Source organism: Melanerpes formicivorus, unplaced genomic scaffold (genome assembly GCF_026170545.1).
Source record: "Melanerpes formicivorus ecotype bairdi unplaced genomic scaffold, bMelFor1.0.p_v2 SCAF_115, whole genome shotgun sequence".
NCBI classification, from domain to species: Eukaryota; Metazoa; Chordata; class Aves; order Piciformes; family Picidae; genus Melanerpes; species Melanerpes formicivorus.
The window spans coordinates 1,499,230-1,526,681 of record NW_027142467.1 but is presented as its reverse complement, the minus strand read 5'-3'; the positions used below and the strand labels follow the sequence as shown (position 1 = coordinate 1,526,681).

Here is a 27,452-nt window from a genome sequence, read left to right as displayed (position 1 = left end):
TGTGCCAGCCATGGGGCTGGTGAAGACATGCAGTGCCCAGCTCTGCTCAGTGGATTGGGAGGGCAGGAAGGAAGAGCAGTGTGCAGTGACCTCCTGAAGCCAGCTGGTAGAAGGGGCTCCAGATGAGGCTGGCAGCAGCATGGGTGTGAGCCCCTGCCTGGGCAGCTGCCATTTGCATCCCAGATGTACCCAGAGCCAGGCCCTGGGTCCTGCTGTCCCACAGTGCCCACAGCACCAGTGCTGGAGCACCTGCCTGTCAATCACCTGCCCCATGGCCATTGTATTCCCCAGTTGAGTGCACAAAGAGGAAGGCAGAAGCTGAGTGAGGGGCCAGAGCAGGAAGCAGGGGTGCTGGCTGCCTGCCCCTCCACCCCTTCCCTTTCCCCCCTAGCTGTGGCCAGCTGTACCTTGCCAGTTCTCCCCCTGGCACCCAGTCAAAGGTGGTGGGAGCTCCCCCAGAGGACTGGGGGGGGGGTTCCTAAGGTGCTGCTGGCTGTGTGCCTGCTCCTGGTGGGCAGCTGTGGGTGAGTGCTGGCCTTGCTCTCCTGCAGACTGTGAAAGGAGGCTTCTCCGAGACCCGGATAGAGAAGCGCATCATCATCACCGGCGATGAAGACGTGGACCAGGACCAGGTAGGAGCAGGGTGCCCTGCTTGGCCCAGCTCTGCCTGCCCCCTGCTGCTGCCCCACATGCTGCTGCTTCTGCCTCATACCTGTTGAAGACCTAAGAGCAGCCTTCCAGTACCTGAAGGGGGCCTACGGCAAGGGTGGGGAGAGTCCTGCAGGGCCAGGCCCAGGGGCAATGGCTTCAGAGCAGAGCAGATTTGGGTTGGGTGTGTGGAACAAGTTCTGCACTACCATGAGGGTGGTGGAACACTGCAGCAGGTTGCCCAGGGAGGTGGTTGAGGCTCCATCCCTGGAGCTATTCCAGGTGAGGCTGGAGAGGGCTCTGGGCAGCCTGCTCCAGGGGAGGATGTCCCTGCTGGGGGCAGGGCTGGGACTGGATGAGCTTTGGAGCTCCCTTCCAGCCCAGAGCACTCTGTGACTCTGTAATTCTAATCCTTCTCTCCAAACCCTGACCCCTGAGGCCCCAAACCTCCCAGGGTTTGCCTCCCAGCCAGACCCAGGGAGGTCCCCATGGGGTGTAGCAGCACACATGTGAAACCCCAGCCCAGCTGCCCTCAGCACTCACTGCAGCAGTGAGCAGAGAATCAGTCAAGGCTGTGAAAGACCTCCAAGATCATCAGGACCAACCTTGAGACCAACACCTCCATGACCACTAGGTCATGTGTCCCAAATCAGTGTTTTAACACCTGCAGGGCTGGGGACTCCACCACCTCCCTGGGCAGGCTGTGCCAGTGCCTGACCAGGCTCCAGTCCCCAGCCCTGGAGGTGTTCCAGAAACCTGTGGCCATGGCACTTGGGCACCAGCAAGCATGGATTTAGGAAGGGCATGTCCTGCCTGACCAACCTGAGCTCCTTCCATGCCCAGGGCACTGCCTGGCGGCTGTGGGGCAGGCTGTGGATGGAGTCTGCCTGGGCTGCAGCAAGGCCTTTGCCACCATCCCCCACAGCAAGCTCCTGGCCAAGCTGTCAGCCCCTGGCTTGGCCAGCAGCAACTCTGAGCTGGGTGAGGAAGTGGCTGGAGGCTGAGCCCAGAGAGTGGTGGTGAATGGTGCCACAGCCAGCTGGCAGCCAGGCCCCAGTGCTGTGCCCCAGGGAGCAGTGCTGGGCCCTGTGCTCTTTAACATCTTCATTGATGGTCTGGAGGAGGGCATTGAGTCAGTCAGCAGCAAATGTGCAGCTGACAGCAAGCTGGGGGCAGGAGTTGATCTGTTAGAGGGTAGGAGAGCTCTGTGGAGAGACCTTGCCAGGCTGGGCAGATGGGCAGAGGCCAAGGGCAGGAGATTGAACACATCCAAGTGCCAGGGGCTGCACATTGGCCACAACAACCCCAGGCAGTGCTACAGGCTGGGGGCAGAGTGGCTGAGAGCTGCCAGGCAGAGAGGGACCTGGGGGTGCTGGTTGATGGTAGGCTGAACATGAGCCTGCAGTGTGCCCAGGGGGCCAAGAAGGCCAAGGGCATCCTGGCCTGCAGCAGGAAGAGTGTGGCCAGCAGGAGCAGGGAGCTCATCCTGCCCTGTGCTCAGCACTGCTCAGGCCACACCTGCAGTCCTGTGTCCAGCTCTGGGCTCCTCAGCTTAGGAAAGAGGTTGAGCTGCTGGAAGGTGTCCAGAGAAGGGCAACAAAGCTGGGGAGGGGTCTGGGACACAGCCCTGTGAGGAGAGGCTGAGGGAGCTGGGGTTGCTTAGCCTGCAGAAGAGGAGGCTCAGGGGAGACCTTCTTGCTCTCTGCAACTCCCTGCAGGGAGGTTGGAGCCAGGTGGGGGTTGGGCTCTTCTCCCAGGCAGCCAGCAGCAGAACAAGAGGACACAGTCTCAAGCTGTGCCAGGGGAGGTTCAGGCTGGAGGTGAGGAGAAAGTTCTACACAGAGAGAGTGATTGGCCCTGGGGATGTGCTGCCCAGGGAGGTGGTGGAGTCCCCATCCCTGGAGGTGTTCAGGAGGAGACTTGATGGGGTGCTTGGTGCCATGGGTTAGTTGTTTAGGTGGTGTTGGATTGGTTGATAGGTTGGATGTGATGATCTTGAAGGTCTCTTCCAACCTGGTCTGGTCTATTCTATTCTATTCTACTCTACTCTAATTCTCCCCCTTGGGCAGGCAGGGCTTGCACCCCTTGGCCATGGTGGGGTTGGGTTGCTGGTTGGACTGGATGATCTTGAAGGGCATTTCCACCTGATCCAATTCCCTGTCCTTCTGCTCCCCCCCTTCCCCTACAGCTGCTTGCTGCCTGCTGGCTCTGGCTGGCTGAGAGCAGTGCAGCAGCTTCCAGGGAAGGGACAAATCAATGCTTTCATCCCTCTGGTTTCCAGGCCCTGGCTTTAGCAATCAAGGAAGCAAAACTACAGCATCCTGACATGCTGGTAACCAAAGCTGTGGTGTACAGAGAAACAGAACCTTCTCCAGAGGAAAGGGACAAGAAGCCTCAGGTAGGTGGAGCCCTTCCCAGGTGTGTTTCATCCCTGCTGTGTACGGTGGGAGTGCAGCTGGGGGAGTGTCTCTGATCCCCTCCAGCTGCTGCTGCTGCTGCTGCTGCTGCTGCAGGGCTTTGCTGCTCCTTGGCCAGCAGTTCCAGTGTGAGGCTGGCTCCAGGCAAGGCCACCTGGTGGTGGCTGACCAGCCATACTGCAGGGGGTCACCGTGGCTGCCCTGCTCTGCAGAGGGCTCACAGCCAGCTGCATGTGAAGAAGAAAGGACCTGCTTGAGCCCCTGGGTCAGGGAGGGGAAGAGGTGATCCCAGCGCTGTGGCTTGGCTGAACCCCTCAGCTGTAGGTTCTGCTGAGCCAGGCCAAGAGAGCAGAGCACAGGCTGTGATCAAAGCAGTTTCTTCAGTGCCACTCAGGAGCCCAGGTTGTCCCTTTATGCACAGAGAGAGCCTGCAAATGTCACAGCCCCCAGGTGGTTTTCCTCAGGGCAGTGCTGGCTTAAGGAGTCCTGCCCCACTCTTCACCCCCTCTTCTGACCCTGCTGTTCCCCCAGCAGCTGGGCTGCTGCAGCTCTTGGGTGGGGGCACAGCCCAGCAGGCCTCTTGTCTCAGAGCAGCTGAGGGGCTGAGCATGGGGGGAAAGGAAAAGCAAGGCTTCCCTGCTGGCAAATGCAGGAGGAGCTCTGCCTGCAGCCAGGCTGCAGGGGCATGTCCAGAGGCCTCTTTGGAAGTGTGCTTTTGTATTCCTGCTGCCAGATTCTTCCTATCAGATGCTCTGTCCTCCACCAGCTTGTGACTGGCAGCTTCTGAGCTTGGAAACCAGTCAGCTTCACTGCAGCTTGGAAGGTCAGGAGAGGCTCTTGCCACCTGCCTGACCTCAGCTCCTCTTTCACAGTGCAAACAAGCAAGCCCAGACTCCTGTTGCCTCACTCAGGGAGCCACCCAGCTCTAATTAACTGCCTTAAAATAAAGGAGCAGTGACTCACTGTTCTCTTCCCCATGCACCAGCACCAGCACCAGCCCAGTACATTAAAGAGCTCCACAGGTCTCAGGGTGTTAGGGGTTGGAAGGGACCTCTGGAGAGCTTCCAGTCCAAGCCCCTGCCAGAGCAGGAGCAGAGAATCCAGCACAGGGCACACAGGAACACATCCAGACAGGGCTGGGAAGGCTCCAGAGCAGGAGACTCCACAACCTCTCTGGGCAGCCTGCTCCAGGGCTCTGGGAGCCTCACAGTCAGGAAGTTCCTCCTCATGCTGAGCTGGAACCTTCTGTGCTGCAGTTTCCATCCATTGCTCTTTATCCTGTCCCAGGGCACAGTGAGCAGAGGCTGTCCCTGTCCCTCCCTCTTGACCCCCAGCCCTCAGCTATTGATAGCCATTGATCAGATCCCTCTCAGCCTTCTCTCCAGACTGCACAGCCCCAGGGCTCTCAGCCTCTCCTCCCCAGGCAGTGCTGCAGTCCCTTCAGCATCCTTGCAGCCCTCCCTTGGACTCTCTCCAGCAGAGCTGCACCAGCAGGCTGGATGTTGGGATGAAGTTCTTCCCAGCAAGAGAGATTGGCCCTTGGGATGTGCTGCCCAGGGAGGTGGTGGAGTCCCCATCTCTGGAGGTATCACAGGATCACCAAGGTTGGAAGAGACCTCAAAGATCATCAAGTCCAACCTGTCACCACAGACCTCATGACTAAACCATGGCACCAAGTGCCACATCCAATCCCCTCCTGAACACCTCCAGGGATGGGGACTCCACCACCTCCCTGGGCAGCACATCCCAATGGCTAACAACTCTCTCTGGGAAGAACTTTCTCCTCATCTCCAACCTAAACCTCCCTTGGCACAGCTTGAGACTGTGTCCTCTTGTTCTGCTGCTGGTTGCTTGGGAGAAGAGCCCAACCCCCACCTGGCTCCAACCTCCCTGCAGGGAGTTGCAGAGAGCAAGAAGGTCTCCCCTGAGCCTCCTCTTCTCCAGGCTAAGCAACCCCAGCTCCCTCAGCCTCTCCTCACAGGGCTGTGCCCCAGACCCCTCCCCAGCTTTGTTGCCCTTCTCTGGACACCTTCAAGTCTCTCAATGTTCTTTTTAAACTGAGGGGCCCAGAGCTGGACACAGGACTGCAGGTGTGGCCTGAGCAGTGCTGAGCACAGGGCAGGATGAGCTCCCTGCTCCTGCTGGCCACACTATTCTTGATGCAGGTGTTTAGGAAGAGCCTGGATGAGGCACTTGGTGCCATGGTTTAGTGGATTAGGTGATGTTGGATGCTAGGTTGGACCTGATGATCTCAAAGGTCTTTTCCAGCCTGGCTAATTCTGTACTCTGTGTTCCTGAACCGGGGAGCCCAGACCTGGATGCGATATTCCAGGTGAGGTCTCAGCAGGGCAGAGTCGAGAGGAGGGTAGGGGGGGAGGAGGATAACCTCCCTGCTCTTTCCCAGGACAACCCCAGAGGTTTGCACATTCCCTGCCCAGCGAGCAGCCCTTTGTCCCAGCCCCCTGAGGGCTCATTTCCATCTGCCTTGCACGCAGGAATCTTGACCTAAGACGTCGCTGGAAGTCAGCATCCGGATGGCGACCTGGGGAGCAGCGGAGGAGAAGGAGCCCTTCGTGCTGGGCCCTCTCAGCAAGACCTTTGACATTGTGGCTGCAATGGAGAGAGAGAGAGAGAGAGAGAGAGAGAGAGACATTTTTTTCTGTTGTTGTTGTTTAAAAGGAATAGCAAATACCTTATATATATATATACATACACACATATATATATATATATATAAATATATCAAAGAAACCCAGGAGAAAACCAACCACAGCCAACCCCAAGCTGCATCCTTGCACTGCTGCTACATGCTGGGAACCAATGGCAAACCACCACCACCACCACCACCACCAAGAGACAAAGCCAAGCCTCTGCAGCTGAACTGAGAAACCATGGAAGGATTGACTGGATTTGGTGATAGGAAAACAAATCAAGATCTGAAACCACCACCTCCACCACCACCAGCATCATCAGCATCAGCATCACAGCCACCTGGCTAACCCGAGGAGGAGCCAACCCCTCCTGCACGGGGCCCAGGCTCCTCAGCTCCTCTGTGGCAACACTGAATGGAAAAGGAAAACACCAAGAAGCAAAGCAACAAAAACACACCCCACACGCCCCCACACCCCCCCTCCAAGCCCTGCCTTGCAACAAAGCAAGGGAGTGAGCAAACTGAAATCAGAGCGAAAGCAAAGCCAACCCAACCAAGGAGAATCCCCACAAGCAGAAGCAGAACCCATTCCCCACCTCTGGAAAGAAGAGAGGGGAGATAAAAATCCCTCCCAACCACAACCAACCAACCACTGAATTGATTCCCTTTGGAGTTGTTCCTTCTCTGCTTCCCAAGTGTGGGTTTTGCCCTCCTCATTCCATGCTGCTTTCCTTCGCTTCTTTTCTCGGGGAGGGGTCTGTGAACTCTTCCCCTTCCCCCTTCCTTATCTTCTTCTCTGTGCACTTGCCCAACCTCTTGTCCTCTGAAGAATGGATCTCATTGCAGACAGCACAAAGGAGGCTGGAAAGGGTTTCTCCTTCCCACAGGAGCAGCCTGTAGGGGTTTTGTGTGGATGTGCATTTCAGTTCTGTATACTATTATCTATAACGAGGGGAGGGGAGGGGAGGGGAAGGGAAGGGAGGGAGGGAGGGAACAGGCCTGAAGTCATTCAGCAGTGCTGGTAAAGGTGGTGATTAACTCTTGGGTTGCCTGTGGTTGGTGCATTTCCAGGCTCTTAGGTCACAGGTGGGACTCTCAGGCCTGCAGGAAGGGAGTGGGGAAGGTTTCAGCTGCTGTTGGATCATAGTGGGAGGGGAGGGGGCAAGACATGGGTGATGCCCCAGCAGCTGAGCTGCAGCGTAGGGGGGTTGGATTTGGAGGGTCAGTGGTGACTTGGAGGGGGAGGGAAGGAGGTAGAGGCTGCAGGTCCAGCAGCTGTAGGCAGGATTGTCTCCCTGCACCCCCCCCAGAGCCATGGGGGTCAGCTGGGAGCGAGGTGGCAGCCGCAGGGCTGCGTTCAGTGCTCCCCTCCAGCCCCCTGAGCTGTGCAGGCAGCTGGGGTGGGTTTGCTTTGCTCCTGGATGCCAGGAATGAAGTTAGTTGTGCTTTGTGGTAGGGTCAAAGGCAGAGGAGTGGTTTCCTCCTGCCTCCTGTGAGGCTCTGCAGGCTGGGTGCTGGCACGATGGGCTGAGACCACGCTGCATCCACCAATGCAGAGCATCCCCAACAGCCCAGGCTGGAGGAAGGGGCCCAGGCCCTCTGGGCAAGAAGGCATTTGCTGGGGGCATGGCCTGGAGCTGCCTTTGCCCCCAGCTCAGCCTTCAGCCACAGGCTTCCTCTACAGCTGCCTTTGGAAGGGGATCCTGGGCCAAGCCCAGGGCCTCGTACACTGTGAACCAGGTGGTTAGGGTAGGCTTAGAACCAAAACCAGAAAGGAAGGGAAATAAACAGCTTTCCTTCTTGGAATCATCTCCAGCTCCTGTGGAACCTGACAGGCCCACGATTCTGCACCATTTTGCCTTCAGTCTCCCAGCCCTCAGCCAGGCTGTGCCCAGGAAGAGGTGAATCTGCCACCTCCTGCAGGGGCTCCTCGGAGGACGGCAGAGCAGGGCAGCCTGCCCCGGAAGGATGCTGTGGGCAGACTCTGCTCACCACCTTCACTGTCCTAGGGCAGAGCCTGCTCCCTGGCAGCTGCAGCTCACCAGCTGCTAGCTGGTTATGTCCCTGTGAAGCCTGCTCTCCTTCTGGCAGACGTGCAGGGCATGAGCACAGGCTGCTGGGGGACTGGGCAGCGCCGCCAGGCTCTGAGGCTGTCCCCAGCTTCCACCCAAACGCCTTCAGCCACCTTTGGAGCCCAGGCTGCCCACCAAACATCGAGCACAGGCCGTTGCCATGAGGCTGCTTTTCTCTCTTTCCTTTTCTTTCCACCACCCCCAGGCCAGCTGCCCCCAGCGCTGGCACTCGCAGGGAGCGCGGCAGAGGACTCGGGCTGGCGTTCGTCGGCGCCCTGCCCCCTCTCAGAGGCTCACCAGGACCCCACCCGGGCTTTGACAGCCCTGAGGACCCACCAGAGGGCTCCTGTGACGCTAGATGCTTGCTTTAGACGTTGTGTAGAGTGAGGAAACAACCCCCAAAGGTTCCTGTCCCCACCCGGAGGCCTTACAGAGTTAGGACTTGGTGTGCGCTTGGACTGCTGTGACTTAACCTTTGGAGTGAGCAGAGCCAGCCCCTGGCTCCCCCCTACCCACCCCCCCCACCCCCTTCCCCCCGGTGTGTTCATGGGTGGCAGTGTTGAAAAACCTTAGGAAATACTAATCAGTCAATCAATCAATTAAAAAGGCAATGAAATAAAGGACAGACAACTGCTCACTGCTTGTTTGCCTGGCAAGGTGTGGGCTTCTGCTGCTCAGCAACAGGGGCTCAGCCCCCACTCACCCACCCCCCACTCACCCACCCTCCACTCACCCACCCTCCACTCACCACCACCTTCCCCCAGAGCCTGCCCAGCACCTCGCTTGGCTGCAGCCAGCTGCTCACTGCTTGTTTGCCTGGCAAGGTGTGGGCTTCTGCTGCTCAGCAACAGGGGCTCAGCCCCCACTCACCCACCCCCCACTCACCACCACCTTCCCCCAGAGCCTGCCCAGCACCTTGCTCGGTTGCAGCCAGCTGCTCACTGCTTGTTTTCTTCCAGGGCCCTTTCTGTTGAAAGGGGAGTGGGAGACACCAGTGCCTGTTTTCCCCTGACCCCAGAGGTTTGATCCCCAGCCTGGCCTGCGATTGCATGAGGAACAATTCCCAGTAACAATTCCAGGAACAAGAAGAAGGAGAAGAGTTATTTATTTCCCTTTGAGAAGCACCTTACCAACCCCCTGCGACGCTCTCTTCCTCCCTCACTAACTTCCCTTTGCTTTTCTTTGGCTCTTTTCTTTTCTTTTCTGGGTTTTCTTTTCAATTCTCTGCCCTCCTTCTCCCTCTCCCCCTTCCCCCACCCCCTCACCCCTCCCCCAGGACCTTCCCCCTTGGTCTTACTCCCTCCCAGTGCTCGGTGGTGTATGCGTGTGTGCTTACTGTTCTTGTACTCAATACAAGTGAAATAAATGTGTTTGATGCTAAACCAGCCTGGGCCCTCCCTCAGCTCTCTCCTGCCAGGGGGATGGAGGAGTGAAGGGCAGGCTGGGGGGAGGGGCACCAAAGTTTGGCACCAAAGCGGGGAGGCCAAGCTCCTTCCCTCGGGATTTGCAGCCTGCCGCCGCCTCAGGGGTGCTGGAGAGTCCCAGAGGGAGGGCTTGGGAGGGACCTCTGAAGGACAGAAAGTCCAAGCCCCCTTGCCCAGAGCAGGGTCACCCAGGGCAGGTCACACAGGAAGACATCCAGGTGGGGCTTGGATGCCTCCAGAAGAGGACACTCCACAACTTCTTCCAGCACCAAGGCTGGGAAAGGTGTCCCTCCTGCAGGCCTGCGCTGCCTCTCACCGGGGAGCTTGGTGCCCAAGTGACACAGCTCTGGGGGGCTGGGCTTGATCCCACAGAGCCTCTTCCTGTGCTCCCAGCACTGCCACCCTTGGCTGGTTGGCTGGCACTGAGAAGAGCAGAAGGATGCTCAGAAGCTTAGGGAGTGAGGTCACAGAACCACAGAAGGGTAGGGGTGGGAAGGAACCTCTGAAGGTCACCAGTCCAGAGCAGGGTCACCTAGAGAAGGTCACCCAGGAGCACAGCCAGGCAGCTTTTGGACATGGCCAGAGCAGGAGACTCCACCATCTCTCTGGGCAGCCTGCTCCAGGCCTCCAGCAGCCTCACAGGGAAGAATTTCCTCCTCATCTTTAGGTGGAACTTCCTATGTTCAAGCTTGTGTCCATTGCCTCTTGCCTGTCCCTGGGCAGCACTGAGCAGAGCCTGGCCCCAGCTCCCTGCCCCCCACCCCTTAGGTGTTTGATGAGATGCCCCTCAGCCTCCTCTTCTCCAGGCTAACCACCCCCAGCCCTCAGCCTCTCCCCACAGCAGAGCTGTTCAGTGCCCTCAGCAGCTCCCTGGCCCTGTGCTGAGCTCTCTCCAGGAGCTCGTTGTCCTTCTTGAGCTGGGGAGCCCAGAACTGGACCCCACTGCAGATGTGGCCTCCCCAGGGCAGAGCAGAGGGGCAGGAGAACCTCCCTTGAGCTGCTGGCCACACTCCTCCTGCTGCAGCCCAGGCTGCCCTTGGCCTTCTTGCCCACCAGGGCTCCTTGCTGGCTCTGTTGTCCATCTGCACTCCCAGGTCCTCTTCCCCAGAGCTGCTCTCCAGCAGCTCAGCCCCCAGCCTGTCCTGCTCCATGGGGCTGCTCTTCCCCAGGGGCAGGACTCTTCCCTTGTCCCTCTTGGATTCCCCTGGCTTCTCCCTGCCCAGGTGAGGCTGATTCCCCCTCCCAGGCAATGCAGACTGCAGTTCCTCACAGCTGCTTGCACAGGACTCTCACAGGAGGGAGGTTCAGCTAACACACTCACTCCTTCTGCCTCTTCATGGGGCAGGATTCAGCAAAACCTGTGGCTGTGCTGAGTGCTCTGGGGCCTCCCAGGCCTCACCCACTCCTTTCAGGGCACCAAGGATGTTTTTGTGGTCACCTTCAGTCCCCAGAAAATGAAATATTCACTGACCATCCTTTCTTACCTGTCCTCTGTTAGGGAATAAAGAAAGAAGTTAGAAAACAACTTGTGACAGAAGCAAGGTGTTAAAGGCATCTCGTGGCCAACTGATGCAAGGAGAAGCTTGACGTCCCCACAAAACAAAGGATAAGATAGATGGATAAGGAACTGGCTTGATGGCTGCACCCAAAGAGTGGCTGTCAATGGCTCCATGGCCCAGGGGAGGCCAGGGACAAGCAGAGTCCCTCAGGGATCAGTCCTGGGACCAGGCTTGTTCAACATCTTTGTGGGTGCCAGGGACAGTGGCATTGAGTGCACCCTCAGCAAGTTTGCTGATGACACCAAGCTGTGTGGTGCAGCAGACAGCTGGAGGGAAGGGATCCAGCCAGAGGGACCTGGACAGGCTGGAGAGCTGGGCACAAGCCAACCTCATGAGGTTCAATAAGAGCAAGTGCAGGGTCCTGCATCTGGGTCGAGGCAATCCCAGGCACAAATGCAGGCTGGGCAGGGACTGGCTGGAAAGCAGCCCTGAGGAGAGAGCCTTGGGGGTGCTGGTGGACAAGAAGCTCACCAGGAGCTCTCAGTGTGCACTTGCAGCCCAGAAAGCCAACCAGATCCTGGGCTGCATCAGGAGAAGTGTGGCCAGCAGGGCAAGGGAGGTGATTCTCCCCCTCTGCTCAGCTCTGGGGAGACCCCACCTGGAGTACTGTGTCCAGTTCTGGAGCCCCTATGACAAGAGGGATGTGGAGGGGCTGGAAGGTGTCCAGAGCAGGGCCAGGAGGATGAGCAGAGGGCTGGAGCACCTCTCCTGTGAGGACAGACTGAAGGAGTTGGGGCTGTTCAGTCTGGAGAAGAGAAGGCTCCCAGGTGACCTCATTGTGGCCTTCCAGGATCTGAAGGGGGCTCCAGGAAGGCTGGGGAGGGACTGCTCAGGATCTCAGGTAGTGATAGGACTAGGGGGAATGGAATGAAGCTGGAGGTGGGGAGATTCAGGCTGGAGGTGAGGAGGAAGTTCTTCCCCATGAGAGTGGTGAAGCCCTGGCATGGGTTGTGCAGGGAGGTGGTTGGGGCCCTGTCCCTGGAGGTGTTTAAGGCCAGGCTGGATGAGGCTCTGTCCAGCCTGATCTAGTGTGGGGTGTCCCTGCCCATGGCAGGGGGGCTGGAACTGGATGATCCTTGTGGTCCCTTCCAACCCTGAATGAAACTATGAAACTGTGAAAGAATCAAAAAGAGTCACAGAACTGTCAGGGCTGGAAGGGAGCTCAAGGCTCAGCCAGCCCCAACCCCCTGCCATGGGCAGGGACACCTCACACCACAGCAGGTTGCTCACAGCCACCTCCAGCCTGGCTGCAAACACCTCCAGGCAGGAGGCTTCCACCACCTCCCTGGGCAGCCTGTGCCAGGCTCTCACCACCCTCCTGGGCAACAACTTCTTCCTAACCTCAAAGTCTTGCTGACTTTTGCTCTTTGAATGCAGGGGAACCCCACAGCCTAACAAAGTGCAGCCTAAGGTGGCAGGGTCTCTGCACATGGGCACCCTGGGCTCTGTTCTCCCCAGAGCACAGAGGGCACCAGGCTGGCTGCTGTGGCTGCTGGAGCTCAGAGAGGCTTCATGCAGTGGCTGCCAACCTTTGTAGGCACACATGGAGCAGCAAAGGTGGGCATGAGGATGGTAAAGGTGGATGAATAGGAAGAGGGATATGGATGTGCTGGAACATGTTGAGAAGGGCCAGGAGGAGGAGCAGAGGGCTGGAGCTGCTCTGCTCTGGAGCCAGCCTGAGAGAGTTGGGGTTGTGCAGGCTGGAGAGGAGAAGGCTCCCAGGAGACCTTCTGGTGGCCTCCCAGGATCTGCAGGGGGCTGCAAGCAAGCTGGGGAGGGACTTTGAAGGGTGTCAGGGAGGGATAGGACTGGGGGGGATGGAGCAGCACTAGAAGTGGGGAGATTGAGCTTGGCTGTGAGGAAGAAGTTGTTCCCCATGAGGGTGGTGAGAGACTGGCACAGGTTGCCCAGGGAGGTGGTGGAAGCCTCCTGCCTGGAGGTGTTTGCAGCCAGGCTGGAGGTGGCTGTGAGCAACCTGCTGTGGTGTGAGGTGTCCCTGCCCATGGCAGGGGGTTGGGACTGGCTGAGCCTTGAGCTCCCTTCCAGCCCTGACAGCTCTGTGATTCTGTGTGAGGATGCTCAGAGTGCAGAAGGAGCAGGAGGCAGCTGGCTCCAAGCAGCCTGACTCTGCCTATGGGCCTGGGAGGGAGAACTTAGTTCTTGGGTGGGGGGCACCCATCCTGGTGTGGGGTCCCCATGTATCTGTGCCTCTGTGGGGTCCCCATGTATCTGTGCTGCTGTGGCATCCCCACATCTCTGTCCTGCTGTGGGGTCCCCATGCATCTGTGCCTCTGTGGGGTCCCCATACAGCTGTCCTGCTGTGGGGTCCCTACATCTCTGTCCTGCTTTGGGATCCCCATGCATCTGTGCCTCTGTGGGGTCCCCATGTCTCTGTCCTGCTGTGGGACTCTGCATCCACCGGTTCCATGGGGAGGCTCTTCTCCGCCTGTCCCAGTGCAGGGCTCTCCATCCCTGCCGGGGAGGAGCGGGAGCCCAGGCCCATGGCTGCCAGCTGTGGAGCAAGATCGTCTTTGGGGGGCGCTGGGTCAGAGTGCAGCAGCCGCCAGCCATGGAGGGCCCCAGGAAGACAAAGGGGAGCCCGGAGCCTGGCGTCTTGGAAGCCTGGCGGGATGCGCGGGGGAGCCCCAAGAGACCACTGCCCGCTGAGCGCCATGGGCACAACCACCTGACGTGAGTGGGGCTCCGGGGAGCTCACTGCGGGAACGGAGGTGGAACGGAGCTCACTACGTCTGGAGAGGCTGTGCCCGGAGCGTTTGTGCCCGGAGCAGCTGTGCCCGGAGCGGCTGTGCCCGGAGCGGCTGTGCCCGGAGCGGCTTTGTCCAGAGCGGCTGTGCCCGGAGCGGCTGTGCCCGGAGCAGTGTGCCCGGAGCGGCTGTGCCCGGAGAGGCTTTGTCCAGAGCGGCTGTGCCCAGAGCGGTCGTGCCCGGAACTGTCGTGCCCGGCACAGCTGTGCCCGGAGCGGTCGTGCCCACGATGGCTGTGCCCGGAGCAGTCGTGCCCGGAGAGGCTGTGCCCGGAGAGGCTTTGTCCAGAGCAGCTGTGCCCGGAGCAGCTGTGCCCGGAGCGGTCGTGCCCAGGATGGCTGTGACCGGAGAGGTCGTGCCCGGAACGGTCGTGCCCGGAGCGGCTGTGCCCGGAGCGGTCGTGCCCGGAGCAGCTGTGCCCGGAGAGGCTTTGTCCAGAGCGGCTGTGCCCGGAGCGGTCGTGCCCGGAGCAGCTGTGCCCGGGGCAGCTGTGCCCGGAGCGGTCGTGCCCGGAACTGTCCTGCCCGGAACGGTGGCTCCCGGAACGGTAGCTCTGCCCGGAGCGGTCGTGCCCGGAACTGTCGCGCCCGGAACTGTCGTGCCCGGGACTGCGGTGCCGCCCGGGCCCGTTTCCGGCGCGGGCCCGTTTCCGGTGGTGCGGGGCCGTTTCCGGCGGCGCGGGGCGGCCATGGCGGGCCCGCGGCTGGAGCCCGAGCTGGCGCGGGAGCTGTTCGTGGAGGGCGCGGCGGTGGTGGTGCTGGGCGTGCCGGAGGGCACGGAGTTCGGCATGGACTACAGCAGCTGGGCCGTGGGGCCCCGGTTCCGCGGCGTCAAGATGATCCCCCCGGGCGTCCACTTCCTGCACTGCAGCGCGGCGCGGGCGGGCGGCGGCCGGGAGACCGGGCCCCGCACCGGCTTCTTCCTCAGCCTGCAGCGGCGGGAGGTGCGGCTGCTGCGCTGGGACGCCGCCCGGGAGGCGCTGGTGCCGGCGGCCGCGGGCGCGGGCGAGGCCGAGGCCCTGCGGCAGAACCTGCGGGAGCTGGACCGGTTCCTGGGGCCCTACCCCTACGAGACCCTGAAGAAGTGGGTGTCCCTCACCAGCTTCATCGGCGAGGCGGCCGTGAAGAAGCTGCAGCCGGAGAGCGGCCAGATCTGCGCCTTCGCGGAGGTGCTGCCGGTGGCGGCCGGGCGGCACACGCGGGACCGGGCGCGCCAGCGCTTGCCCCCCGTGGACGCCGAGTGCCGCAGCTACGCCGAGGGCATGGCCAGGCTGCCCCGCATGGAGCCCAGAGCCGGCACCGAGATCCGCTTCACCGAGCTGCCCGAGCAGATGTACCCCGAGGGTGCCACGCCCGAGGAGATCACCAGGCACAGCATGGACCTCAGCTACGCGCTGGAGAGGGTGATCGAGCGGCGCTACGCCGGCCGGCCGCTGGACCTGCTGGGTGAGCGCCGCCTGCGGAGCCTGGGGGGCGCTGGGAGAAGGAAGGCATTTGGCTGTGAAACCAGACCCCGGGCTGAGACCTGTTCCCTGGCATCTCAGTGGCTCCAGAGCAGTGCTGAGGAGAAGGCCTTGGGGGTGTCAGGAGGTGACAAAGTGCCCAGGAGCCAGCAGTGGTCCCTGGCAGCCCAGAGGCAGCTGAGTGCTGAGCTGCAGCCAGAGCAGGGAGAGCAGCAGCACAGGGAGGGGATTCTGCCCCTCTGCTCTGCTCTGCTCAGCCCCCACCTGCAGCACTGCCTCCAGCTCTGGGGCCCCCAGCACAGGGAGGGGATTCTGCCCCTCTGCTCTGCTCTGCTCAGCCCCCACCTGCAGCACTGCCTCCAGCTCTGGGGCCCCCAGCACAGGGAGGGGATTCTGCCCCTCTGCTCTGCTCTGCTCAGCCCCCACCTGCAGCACTGCCTCCAGCTCTGGGGCCCCCAGCACAGGGAGGGGATTCTGCCCCTCTGCTCTGCTCTGCTCAGCCCCCACCTGCAGCACTGCCTCCAGCTCTGGGGCCCCCAGCACAGGGAGGGGATTCTGCCCCTCTGCTCTGCTCTGCTCAGCCCCCACCTGCAGCACTACCTCCAGCTCTGGGGGCCCCAGCACAGGGAGGGGATTCTGCCCCTCTGCTCTGCTCTGCTCTGCTCAGCCCCCACCTGCAGCAAGGTGGTTGAGGTCCCTTCCATCCCAAACCAATCTGTGATCTCTTCTTGGGCAGGGCAGAGCTCTGGGGAGCTCTCAGCATCTCGGGGGCCTGTTCCTGGTGCGAGGACACCCCCAGAGCTGCCAGGCTGCCACACTGCCCTCTCCTGGGCTCGGGTGCTGCAGGCAGAGCCCAGGCTGCCTCCCTGGGAGGCCACAGCAGCAGCCGCAGGTGGCTGTGAGCTGCGGGGGGAGGCTGCTGCCTGTTTGTTAAGTGAACTTCTCGGGGCTGGAGCATAGGGAGTGCTGGGAGCCGTGAGTGAGGCTGGCCATGGCCCTTTTGAGGCTGGACATGGCTCAAACCGGCCGTGTCCAGCCTCACAACTTCGCAGGGCTCCCAGAAGCAGGTTCCCCTTGCGGAGCGCCGTGGCAGCTCTGCCCTCTGCTGCCGGCCATGCTCCGTGGCAGCCCTGCTGCAGGAGACACAGAGCCACAGCATCACCCAGCCTGGAAGGGACCTCAGAGGTCATCGAGTCCAACTGACCACCCAAGCCCAACTAATCAACCAGAGCATGGCACCAAGGGCCTCAGCCAGGCTCTTCCTGAGCACCTCCAGGCACAGGGACTCCACCACCTCCCTGGGCAGCACATCCCCAGGGCCAATCTCTCTGTCTGGGAAGAACTTTCTCCTCACCTCCACCCCGAACCTCCCCTGGCACAGCTTGAGACTGTGTCCTCTTGTTCTGCTGCTGGCTGCCTGGCAGAAGAGCCCAACCCCCACCTGGCTCCAACCTCCCTGCAGGGAGTTGCAGAGAGCAAGAAGGTCTCCCCTGAGCCTCCTCTTCTCCAGGCTAAGCAACCCCAGCTCCCCCAGCCTCTCCTCACAGGGCTGTGCCCCAGACCCCTCCCCAGCTTTCTTGCCCTTCTCTGGACACCTTCCAGCAGCTCAACCTCTTTCCTGACCTGAGGAGCCCAGAGCTGGACACAGGACTGCAGGTGTGGCCTGAGCAGTGCTGAGCACAGGGCAGGATGAGCTCCCTGCTCCTGCTGGCCACACTCTTCCTGCTGCAGGCCAGGATGCCATTGGCCTTCCTGCCCCCCTGGGCACACTGCTGGCTCCTGTACCCCCAGGCCTGCCACAGTGAGGGCTGCAGCTGCCCCCTGCAGGAGCTCAGCTGCTGAGCTCTGGGGTAGGCCTCTGTGGTTTTCTCTTCTTCTGTTGTGTTTTTCCTCTCTGAGTTGTGGCTGCACCACTCCTGCTCTATCAGAGTTACCAAAGCCATCTCCAGGGTGGCCCCAGGGAGTGGTGGTGCCGTGGCTCTGGCACAGCAGCTGCTGCCCAGTGTGCAGTGAGGCAGGCCCTGCCTCTTGAGGAAGTGAGGGGAAGCCGGCTGGGACTGCCCTGCTCATCTGCCACCCTTCCCACAGCCCTTGTGCTGCAGGGCAGTGGCATCTGCACTCCTGTGTGGCTCTGGAGGCTCAGGCAGGGGAGGGCTGAAGGCTCTGGAATGGCATCTGAGATGTTTTGGGTGCTGTGCTGAGAGCAGAGGTGACAGAGACCCTGCTTAGGCCACTCCTTAGGGCCACCTCCTTAGGTCACTGCAGTGGTAAGCATGGAGTGAGCACAGGTCCCACAATGGGTTGGGCTGGAAGGGAGCTCAGAGCTCAGCCAGCTCCAGCCCCCTGCCATGGGCAGGGACCCCTCCCACCAGCACAGGCTGCTCAAGGCCTCATCCAGCCTGGTCCTGAACACCTCCAGGCAGGAGGCAGCCACAGCCTCCCTGGGCAGCCTGTTCCAGGGTCTCCCCAGCCTCACTCTCAACAATTTCTTCCTCCTCTCCACTCTCAGTCTCTCCTCTCCCAGCTCCAAGCCATTGTTCCTCAGCCTGGCACTCCCAGCCCCTGGCCAGAGTCCCTCCCCAGCTCTCCTGGAGCCCTTCAGCTCCTGCAAGGCTGCTCTGAGGTCTCCCTGCAGCCTTCTCTTCTCCAGGCTGCACAGCCCCAACTCTCCCAGCCTGGCCTCACAGGGGAGGCTCTGCAGCCCTCTGAGCATCTCTGTGTCCTCCTCTGGAGCCTCTCCAGCAGCTCCAGGTCCTTGTGCTGGGGGCTCAGAGCTGGAGGCAGTGCTGCAGGTGGGGGCTGAGCAGGGCAGAGCTCTCCCAGCTCCAGGCAGCCCCTGGCTGGCTCTGCCGAGGAGCAGAGCGCTGGGGGCAGGCAGGGCCTGCAGCGTGGCCTGCAGGAGGGGCTGCAGAAGGCAGAGGCAGGGGGTTTATGCTGCTGTGGGAGAGGACAGGTCCCTGGGGAGTGCTCTCAGCCTTGTCTGTGCTCTGCTCTGCCCTCAGCTGAGCTGCAGTTTGCCTTCATCTGCTTCCTGGTGGGGAACGTCTACGAGGCCTTCGAGCACTGGAAGAGGCTCCTGAACATCCTCTGCCGCTCTGAGGAGGCCATGGGCAGGCACCAGGAGCTCTACTCCAGCCTCATCTCCGTCCTCTACCACCAGCTCAACGAGATCCCAGCTGATTTCTTTGTGGACATTGTCTCCCAGGACAACTTTCTGACCAGCACCTTGCAGGTACCTCCCTGGCTGCCTCCTGCCGCCCCAGGCTGGGAGCAGAGAGCAGAAGGGGAGCCCTGGGGGGAGGGAGTGAGGCTGCCAGGGGAATGGAGCTGCTGCAGGGGGGCTGTGAGCCTGCTTCAGCACACACACACACACACAGACTCACTCTTCCTTTGGGCTTTACCCTCTGTCACACACAAAGGGAAGGAGGCAGCAGGGAGAGGCAGCAAAGGGAGAGGCAGCAGGGAGAGGCAGCAGGGAGAGGCAGGAGAGAGGCAGCAGAGGGAGGCAGCAGGGAGAGGCAGGAGAGAGGCAGCAGAGGGAGGCAGCAGGGAGAGGCAGGAGAGAGGCAGCAGAGGGAGGCAGCAGGGAGAGGCAGGAGAGAGGCAGCAGAGGGAGAGGCAGCAGAGGGAGGCAGCAGGGAAAGGCAGCAGAGGGAGAGGCAGCAGGGAGAGGCAGCAGGGAGAGGCAGCAGAGGGAGGCAGCAGAGGAAGAGGCAGCAGGGAGAGGCAGGAGAGAGGCAGCAGAGGGAGAGGCAGCAGAGGGAGAGGCAGCAGAGGGGGAGGCAGCAGAGGGAGAGGCAGCAGAGGGAGAGGCAGCAGGGAGAGGCAGCAGAGGGAGGCAGCAGAGGGAGAGGCAGCAGGGAGAGGCAGCAGAGGGAGAGGCAGCAGAGGGAGAGGCATCAGAGGGAGGCAGCAGAGGGAGAGGCAGCAGGGAGAGGCAGCAGAGGGAGAGGCAGCAGAGGGAGAGGCAGCAGAGGGAGAGGCAGCAGGGAGAGGCAGCAGAGGGAGGCAGCAGGGAGAGGCAGCAGGGAGAGGCAGCAGGGAGAGGCAGCAGAGGGAGAGGCAGCAGAGGGAGGCAGCAGGGAGGCAGCAGAGAGGCAGCAGGGAGAAGCAGCAGAGAGGCAGCAGAGTCTTTGTGTTCCCCTCCACTTTGCCTGCTGGAATCTGCCTGCCAGGTTCCCCCAGCTTAGTGCCAGCAGCTCTGATCCAGAAGCCTCACAGAATACCTCAGGCTGGAGGAGCACAGGGAGGGCAGGGAGCTGCTGGAGTGAGGCCAGAGGAGGCCACAGAGATGAGCCAGGGGCTGGAGCAGCTCTGCTGGGAGCACAGGCTGAGGGAGCTGGGGTTGGGCAGCCTGCAGAGGAGAAGGCTCCAGGGGGACCTCAGAGCTGCTGCCAGGAGCTGAAGGGATCCTGCAGGAAGGCTGCAGAGAGACTTCTCCTGAGTGGCTCTGGAGCCAGGCCAAGGGGGAAGGGTTTGGAGCTGAGGCAGAGCAGGGTCAGAGTGGAGCTGAGGGAGAAGTTCTTCATCCTGAGGGTGAAGAGGCTCTGGCACAGGCTGCCCAGGGAGGCTGTGTCTGCCTCCTGCCTGTTCCAGGCCAGGCTGGATGAGGCCCTGGGCAGCTGAGTCTGGCTGAGAGGTGGACTGCAGCAAGGCCTTTGCCACCATCCCCCACAGCAAGCTCCTGGCCAAGCTGTCAGCCCCTGGCTGGCACAGCAGCAACTCTGAGCTGGGTTAGGAAGTGGCTGGAGGCTGAGCCCAGAGAGTGGTGGTGAATGGTGCCACAGCCAGCTGGCAGCCAGGCCCCAGTGCTGTGCCCCAGGGAGCAGTGCTGGGCCCTGTGCTCTTTAACATCTTCAGTGATGATCTGGAGGAGGGCATTGAGTCAGTCAGCAGCAAATGTGCAGCTGACAGCAAGCTGGGGGCAGGAGTTGGTCAGTCAGAGGGCAGAAGGGCTCTGCAGAGGGACCTGGCCAGGCTGGGCAGATGGGCAGAGCCCAACAGGATGGCATTCAACAAGTCCCAGTGCCAGGGGCTGCACTTTGGCCACAGCAACCCCAGGCAGAGCTACAGGCTGGGGGCAGAGTGGCTGAGAGCAGCCAGGCAGAGAGGGACCTGGGGGTGCTGAGTGACAGCTGTCTGAACATGAGGCAGCAGTGTGCCCAGGGGGCCAAGAAGGCCAAGGGCATCCTGGCCTGCAGCAGGAAGAGTGTGGCCAGCAGGAGCAGGGAGCTCATCCTGCCCTGTGCTCAGCACTGCTCAGGCCACACCTGCAGTCCTGTGTCCAGCTCTGGGCTCCTCAGGTCAGGAAAGAGGTTGAGCTGCTGGAAGGTGTCCAGAGAAGGGCAACAAAGCTGGGGAGGGGTCTGGGGCACAGCCCTGTGAGGAGAGGCTGAGGGAGCTGGGGTTGCTTAGCCTGGAGAAGAGGAGGCTCAGGGGAGACCTTCTTGCTCTCTGCAACTCCCTGCAGGGAGGTTGGAGCCAGGTGGGGGTTGGGCTCTGCTCCCAGGCCCCCAGCAGCAGAACAAGAGGACACAGTCTCAAGCTGTGCCAGGGGAGGTTCAGGCTGGAGGTGAGGAGAAAGTTCTTCCCTGAGAGAGTTGTTAGCCATTGGGATGTGCTGCCCAGGGAGGTGGTGGAGTCCCCATCCCTGGAGGTGTTCAAGAGGGGATTGGATGTGGCACTTGGTGCCATGGTTTAGCCATGGGGTCTGTGGTGCCAGGTTGGACTGGATGCTCTCTGAGGTCTCTTCCAGCCTTGGTGACTCTGTGACACTGAGACTGTCCCTGGGCATGGCAGGGGCCTGCAGCAGAGGAGCTCTGAGCTCCCTCCCAGCCTGAGCCCTGCTCTGAACCAAAGTGCTGGCCTCAGAGCAAACATTTCTAAGGCTAACTCAGGGAAGGGAGGCTGGGGGGGGGGGGGTGGGTGGGAGGGAGAGGGGAGGTGCAGGCCTTGCTTAGCCCCAGAGCTGGGGAGCTTTGCAGGCTGCTGGATCCCCCCCAGTGGCCCAGCCTGAGCCCTCCCAGCACGGGGAGGAGCTGCCCAGCCTCTGCCACGCCTCAGCCCCTCCTGACTTCCCCTCCCTCCTCTCTTATCCAGGTGTTTTTCTCCTGCACCTGCAGTGATGCTGTTGCCAGAGCCCTGAGGACAAAGGCTGAGAAGTTCAAGGCTCACCTGACCAAGAAATTCCAGTGGGACTTCGAGGCAGAGCCTGAGGACTGCGCCCCGCTGGTGGTGGAGCTGCCCCAGGGGGAGCAGCTGGCCTGAGGGCCTGGGAGCCCTCCCCAGCTCCTGCTCCACACCCTCCCCAGCCTCCTGAAGCCTGGGCCTCACTGCTCCTAGGGAAGAGCCAGGAGGATCTCTGCCCCTTCCTGGAGCCAGGAGTGAGCAGAGGGCTCTGAGTGCTGCCCCATGGCTGCCTGGGACACCTTGGCTCCCAGCCCAGCTCCTCTGCAGCACAGTGTCACAGTGTCACAGTCACACAGTGTCACAGTGTCACAGTCACACAGGATCACCAAGGTTGGAAGAGACCTCGAGGATCATGGAGTCCAACCTATCAACACAGACCCCATGGCTAAACCATGGCACCAAGTGCCACATCCAATCCCCTCTGGAACACCTCCAGGGATGGGGACTCCACCACCTCCCTGGGCAGCACATCCCAATGGCTAACAACTCTCTCTGGGAAGAACTTTCTCCTCACCTCCAGCCTGAACCTCCCCTGGCACAGCTTGAGACTGTGTCCTCTTGTTCTGGTGCTGGCTGCCTGGGAGAAGAGCCCAACCCCCACCTGGCTCCAACCTCCCTGCAGGGAGTTGCAGAGAGCAAGAAGGTCTCCCCTGAGCCTCCTCTTCTCCAGGCTAAGCAACCCCAGCTCCCTCAGCCTCTCCTCACAGGGCTGTGCCCCAGACCCCTCCCCAGCTTTCTTGCCCTTCTCTGGACACCTTCCAGCAGCTCAACCTCTTTCCTGACCTGAGGAGCCCAGAGCTGGACACAGGACTGCAGGTGTGGCCTGAGCAGTGCTGAGCACAGGGCAGGATGAGCTCCCTGCTCCTGCTGGCCACACTCTTCCTGCTGCAGGCCAGGATGCCCTTGGCCTTCTTGGCCCCCTGGGCACACTGCTGGCTCATGTTCAGCCTACCATCAACCAGCACCCCCAGGTCCCTCTCTGCCTGGCTGCTCTCAGCCACTCTGCCCCCAGCCTGTAGCTCTGCCTGGGGTTGCTGCGGCCAAAGTGCAGCCCCTGGCACTGGGACTTGTTGAATGCCATCCTGTTGGGCTCTGCCCATCTGCCCAGCCTGCCCAGGTCCCTCTGCAGAGCCCTTCTGCCCTCTGACTGACCAACATCTGCTCCCAGCTTGCTGTCAGCTGCACATTTGCTGCTGACTGACTCAATGCCCTCCTCCAGATCATCAATGAAGATGTTAAAGAGCACAGGGCCCAGCACTGCTCCCTGGGGCACAGCACTGGTGCCTGGCTGCCAGCTGGCTGTGGCACCATTCACCACCACTCTCTGGGCTCAGCCTCCAGCCACTTCCTAACCCAGCTCAGAGCTGCTGCTGGCCAAGCCAGGGGCTGACAGCTTGGCCAGGAGCTTGCTGTGGGGGATGGTGGCAAAGGCAGCTCCTGCTTCCCTGCCCAGCTGGCCTCTAGACCCCTGCTCCCTTCTGTGCTCCTGGGCTGGAGGTGACACTGCTTCAGCCCCCTGGATCCTCTCCCTCCACCTCTGGCAATGGGCACTGGCAGCTTGAGCTGCCCTTGGCCTTCTGGGCTGCCAGTGCCCATTGCTGGCTTTCTGTCCCAGGCCTGATTCCTGCCCCCTCCTCAGCCCTGGCACTGTGCTGCCCTCTGCTCCAGGAATAAAGGCTGGGGGATAGCCCTTGGGTGCTGTCTGCTTCTGACTGCTCAGGGTGGGGGAGAGGTCAGGGCTGTGGTCTCCCAGGCACTGCCTTTCCTTGGGGCAACCTCCCTCATTTCCAGCTGTGGCAGCTGGAGCCAGGCTGTGCCAGCTGCTGCAGGGACAGTGCCTGGCACTGAGCTCCTGCAGGAGGATGCAAGGGAAGAGCTTCAGACCTCTGCCTGAGGAAGGAAATCCTCTGCCCCTGCTGCTGCTGCTGCTGCTGACTCTGCAGGGCTGGGAGCAGGCAAGTGGTGCCCAGGGCACAGAGGGCAGCTGGGGCAGGGCTGGGAGTAGGCAAGTGGTGCCCAGGGCACAGAGGGGAGCTGGGGCAGGGCTGGGAGCAGGCAAGTGGTGCCCAGGGCACAGAGGGGAGTTGGGGCAGGGCTGGGAGCAGGCAAGTGGTGCCCAGGGCACAGAGGGCAGCTGGGGCAGGGCTGGGAGCAGGCAAGTGGTGCCCAGGGCACAGAGGGCAGCTGGGGCAGGGCTGGCAGGTTGTTGTGCAGCCTGGGCTGTGCTGCAGCCTGTGATCAATGCCCAGGGGGAGCTGGCACTGCAGAGGCCTCATTAAGGGAGGGCAAAGGAGCTGCAGGGCAGCAAACTCCACCTGAGTTCAGCCCCAGGAGGAGGAATCCCTGCACGCAGCCTGCCTGAGCTGCTGCTCTGGGGCCCTGCTCCCTCTCCCTGCCCCTCCTGCCTCAGGGGCTGAGTGTGCTCAGGAGCAAGCAGCTGCCCTGTCAGGGGGTGGCAGCTGCCCTGAGGGTGCCAGTGAGGTGCCAGGGCTGCACCTTGCCCCTCTCCAGCTGGCCTGGGGACTTTGCAGACCTGAAACACTAAGGAGCTGCTGCTGGCTGGGCTGTGGCTGGGAGGGGAGCAGCCCCAGGCAGCTCTCAGCTGTGGGCAGGCAAGAAGTGAGAGGAAGAAGGACACCAGAGGGTTAACTTCTCAGCTCAGGCAGGTGGCAGGGGCCTGGTAATGTCCTGCATGGCATCAGGTGGAAGGCTGAGCAGAGACCTTTGCTGGACTTCCCCCCCTGAAGCCACAGCCCCTGAGTGCTGTCCCCTCTGTGAGGAGCCTGCAGCCCAGCTGCTCCCTCAGAGACCACAGAGCCACAGAAGCATTCAGGCTGGAAAAGAGCCTCAGGACCCCCAAGGCCAAGCACTGACCCTGCTCTGCAAGGCTCACCCCTGACCCACAGCCCCAAGCACCACATCCAAACCACCTCCAAACACCTCCAGGGGTGGTGACTCCACCACCTCCCTGGGCAGCCTCTGCCAGTCTCTGACCACTCCTGGTGGGAAATAACTTTCCCTAATGTCCCCTGCTGCAGCTTGAGGCCATTGCCTCTTGTCCTGTCACTAATTCCCTGTGAGCAGAGACCAGCAGCAGCCTCTCCACAGCCTCCTTTCAGGCAGCTGTAGGCAGCCAGGAGGTCTCCCCTCAGCCTCTTCTCTTCACACTAACCATCCCCAGCTCCTTCAGTTGCTCTTCACCAGTTTGCTTCCCCAGGCCCTTCCCAGCTTCCTTGCCCTGCTCTGCCCTGGCTCCAGCACCTCCACATCTCTCTTGGGCTGAGGAGCCCAAACTGGGCACAGCACTCCAGGTGTGGCCTCCCCAGAGCTGAGTGCCAGGGGACAATCCCCTCCCTGCTGCTGCTGGGCACAGCATTGCTGATCCCAGCCAGGAGGCCTTTGGCTTTCTTGCCCCCCTGGGCACACTGCTGGCTCCTCTTCAGCTGCTTGGCCATCAGCACCCCCAGGTCCCTTCCTGTCAGGCAGTCTCCAGCCACCCTGCCCCAGGCCTGCAGCATTGCCAGGCTGCCCTGGCAAGAGCCAGCAGGCAGCAGTGCTCCTGCAGCATCCCTTTGCAGTGTCCTTCTTATGCCTTTGCCTGCACACAATCAGGCAGGGGTCTCCCCACAGCCATCAGAGGGTTCAGGCTTCAGCTGATGTTTGTCCTGCAGGCCCTGAGCAGGGAGCTGGCCCAGGGCAGGGGCAGCTCAGAGCCCCTGCAGGCTGCAGGTGGGGTCAGTGCCTGCCTGGAGCATGGAGGTGTCCAAGAGGGGCTTGGATGTGGCACTTGGGGCCATGGTTTAGCTGCCAGGAGGGGTTGGGTGACAGCTTGGACTTGAGGATCTCTGAGACCTCATTGATTCTGTGACTCTATGTGCAGGAGGCAGCAGAAGGGGAGGTTGGTTTGGCCTGGGGTGCAGCTTTCAGCTCTTCTGGGTTTGTTTGGGGGTTTTTACCCCCTTCCCATCCCCTCCCCCCCTCCCAGGACATTTTTAGCCACACTTGGGTTTGGAAGAAGCTGATTCTGAATGGCTGAAATTGGCCTCTCCTGCCCAGCTCTGATCAGTGTGCAGCAGGAGAGGGCAGCAGGGAGGTCACTGCTGGGAGTTTTGTGCATCCCAGGGAAGCTGAGCCCTGATCCAGGGGGGGAAAAGCCAAGCTTAAAGGTATTGCCAGGAAGAAAAGCAAACTGGGGAATTCATTGGCTCCTGCTCTCTGCTTTGGCCTCAGCTGGGCAGCAGCTGTCAGTGTGAGGGGGAGCAGCTGGCACCCAGGAAGGAGCAACCCAAGGGCAGCTGTGGTGCCACAGGAGCTTTGGGAATGGGGGAGAGCAGGGCTGCTGCCATGGGGGGAGGGCAGGCTTGGGGAAGAGCTTCCCTCTGGGCACTGAGGGAGGCAGGGCCTTGGTGGATGCTGCATGAAAGGAGCTGGTTCTTCTGCCTGGGCAGGGCCTGGGTGGAGAGCAGCTCTGAGGAAAGAGCCTTGGGGGTGCAGGGTGCTGAGCAGCTCCCCAGGAGCCAGCAGAGCCCTCAGCTGGGTGCTGGGCTGCAGCCAGAGCAGGGTGGGCAGAGGGCAGCAGAGGGGATCCTGCCCCTGGGCCCTGCTCTGCTCTGACCTCACCTCCAGTCCTGCCTCCAGCTCTGGGGTCCCCACTGCAAGAGGGACAGAGATCTGTTGGAACAAGTCCAGAGGAGGCCACAGAGATTCTCCAAGGGCTGGAGCAGCTCTGCTGGGAGCACAGGCTGAGGGAGCTGGGGCTGTGCAGCCTGCAGAGGAGAAGGCTCCAGGGGCACCTCAGAGCTGCTGCCAGGAGCTGAAGGGATGCTGCAGGAAGGCTGCAGAGAGACTTCTCCTGAGGGGGTCTGGAGCCAGGCCCAGGGGGAAGGGTTTGGAGCTGAGGCAGAGCAGGGTCAGAGTGGAGCTGAGGGAGAAGTTCTTCATCCTGAGGGTGGTGAGGCTCTGGCCCAGGCTGCCCAGGGAGGCTGTGGCTGTCTCCTCCCTGGGGGTGTTCAAAGCCTGGATGAGACCTTGAGCAACCTGCTGCAGTGTGAGGTGTCCCTGCCCATGGCAGGGGGTTGGAGCTGGCTGAGCCTTGAGCTCCCTTCCTACCCTGGCAGTTCTGTGACTCTCTGATTGTAAGGGCAGCAGACTCCCACCCCAGGGCCCACCTCCTCCCCTCACCTCCCAGGCTGCTCAGAGAGGATATTCAGCAGAGTCTGGCTGAGAGGTGTCCCTCACACCAGGGGGTGTGCAGATGACCTCTCAGTCTGTGACTCTATGATCTTGGGGCTCTTGTTGCACTTGAGCAAGCAGAGAGGTAGCCTTGTGTGCTGGGAAAGGATCTCCAGGGGACCTCAGCTTCCTTGGGGCTCTGACCTGTGGGCTCTGGGGTTTATTCCATGAAGCTCTGACCATGGCAGCTCCTGGTAACTGCTTTCCAGGAGCCTGTGTTGGGCACCTGGAGCCAGCTGGAAGGCTGGCAGAAGCAGGAGGCTCCTGTGGGGCTCCTTGGGGCTCTTCCCTTGCTGTGAAAGTTGCTCATGCTTTTGCTGAGGTGTTAAGAACTTTGTGAGTTAACCCTCCAGGAGCAGTCCTGTCACTGCTGGGAGGTGTTACAGCTTCTCCTCTCCCCCCATGCCCCCCAAACACCTTTACTGCTGCTCTGGGGGGCAGGGGCTACTTGCTGTGGGGTTGGTGAGAAGGCTGCTGTGAGGAGAACATCGTGGGCAGGATCCCAGGCTGCATCCTGCGCTGGGAAACCAACTCAGCCCTCAGCACTGCTTGGGATCTGCATTCTGGGTTCTGAAACTGGATGAGCCACAGCATCTCCTGTGGGAGGGAGACTTCTCCAGTGAAGGAGAAGGACCTCTGGGTGGCTCCATCGGCACAAGACTGGAGCTGGGGGTTGTCAGTGCCGCCGGCGACCGACAGGGAAAGCTTCACTTTCCTGGTCCGACCTGATGCTTCCAGTCCTCAGGAGTGCTGAGAATCCATCCCCAGCACCACTGAGAGTCCATCCCCAGCACCACTGAGAGTCCATCCCCAGCACCACTGAGTCCACCCCCAGCACCACTGAGAGTCCATCCCCAGCAGCACTGAGTCCATCCCCCACACCACTGAGAGTCCATCCCCAGCACCACTGAGAGTCCATCCCCAGCAGCACTCAGAGTCCATCCCCAGCACCACTGAGAGTCCATCCCCAGCACCACTGAGTCCACCCCCAGCACCACTGAGAGTCCATCCCCAGCAGCACTGAGTCCATCCCC

The 27,452-nt window shown here is 61.3% G+C and overlaps 2 protein-coding genes across 2 annotated transcripts in view; both read left to right on the top strand.

Moving 5' to 3' along the window:
• Positions 1–9,169, top strand: part of EPB41L1 (erythrocyte membrane protein band 4.1 like 1) — a gene marked incomplete at its 5' end in the record, with an annotated part of 40,129 nt that extends 30,960 nt beyond the window's left edge. Inside the window, 3 exons of the mRNA XM_068167351.1 lie at positions 552–632; positions 2,930–3,046; positions 5,561–9,169. Of these exons, the coding sequence (XP_068023452.1) occupies positions 552–632; positions 2,930–3,046; positions 5,561–5,569 (207 nt within the window). The remainder of the gene's footprint in view (positions 1–551; positions 633–2,929; positions 3,047–5,560) is intronic.
• A 5,031-nt stretch (positions 9,170–14,200) lies between these two features.
• AAR2 (AAR2 splicing factor) lies at positions 14,201–23,566 on the top strand. The gene is made up of 3 exons (XM_068167364.1): positions 14,201–14,980; positions 18,000–18,229; positions 21,097–23,566. Exons 1-3 carry the CDS (start codon positions 14,224–14,226, stop codon positions 21,262–21,264), a joined length of 1,155 nt encoding a protein of 384 aa, XP_068023465.1. The 5' UTR covers positions 14,201–14,223; the 3' UTR covers positions 21,265–23,566.
• Positions 23,567–27,452: the final 3,886 nt, after the last annotated feature.

Excerpts from the sequence above, each read along its gene's own strand:
- AAR2 (XM_068167364.1), top strand. The coding sequence starts at position 14,224 with ATGGCGGGCCCGCGGCTGGAGCCCGAGCTGGCGCGGGAGCTGTTCGTG. Across the intron at positions 14,981-17,999 it reads CCGGCCGCTGGACCTGCTGG|CTGAGCTGCAGTTTGCCTTC; the intron begins GTGAGCGCCGCC and ends CTCTGCCCTCAG. Across the intron at positions 18,230-21,096 it reads TTCTGACCAGCACCTTGCAG|GTGTTTTTCTCCTGCACCTG; the intron begins GTACCTCCCTGG and ends TCTCTTATCCAG.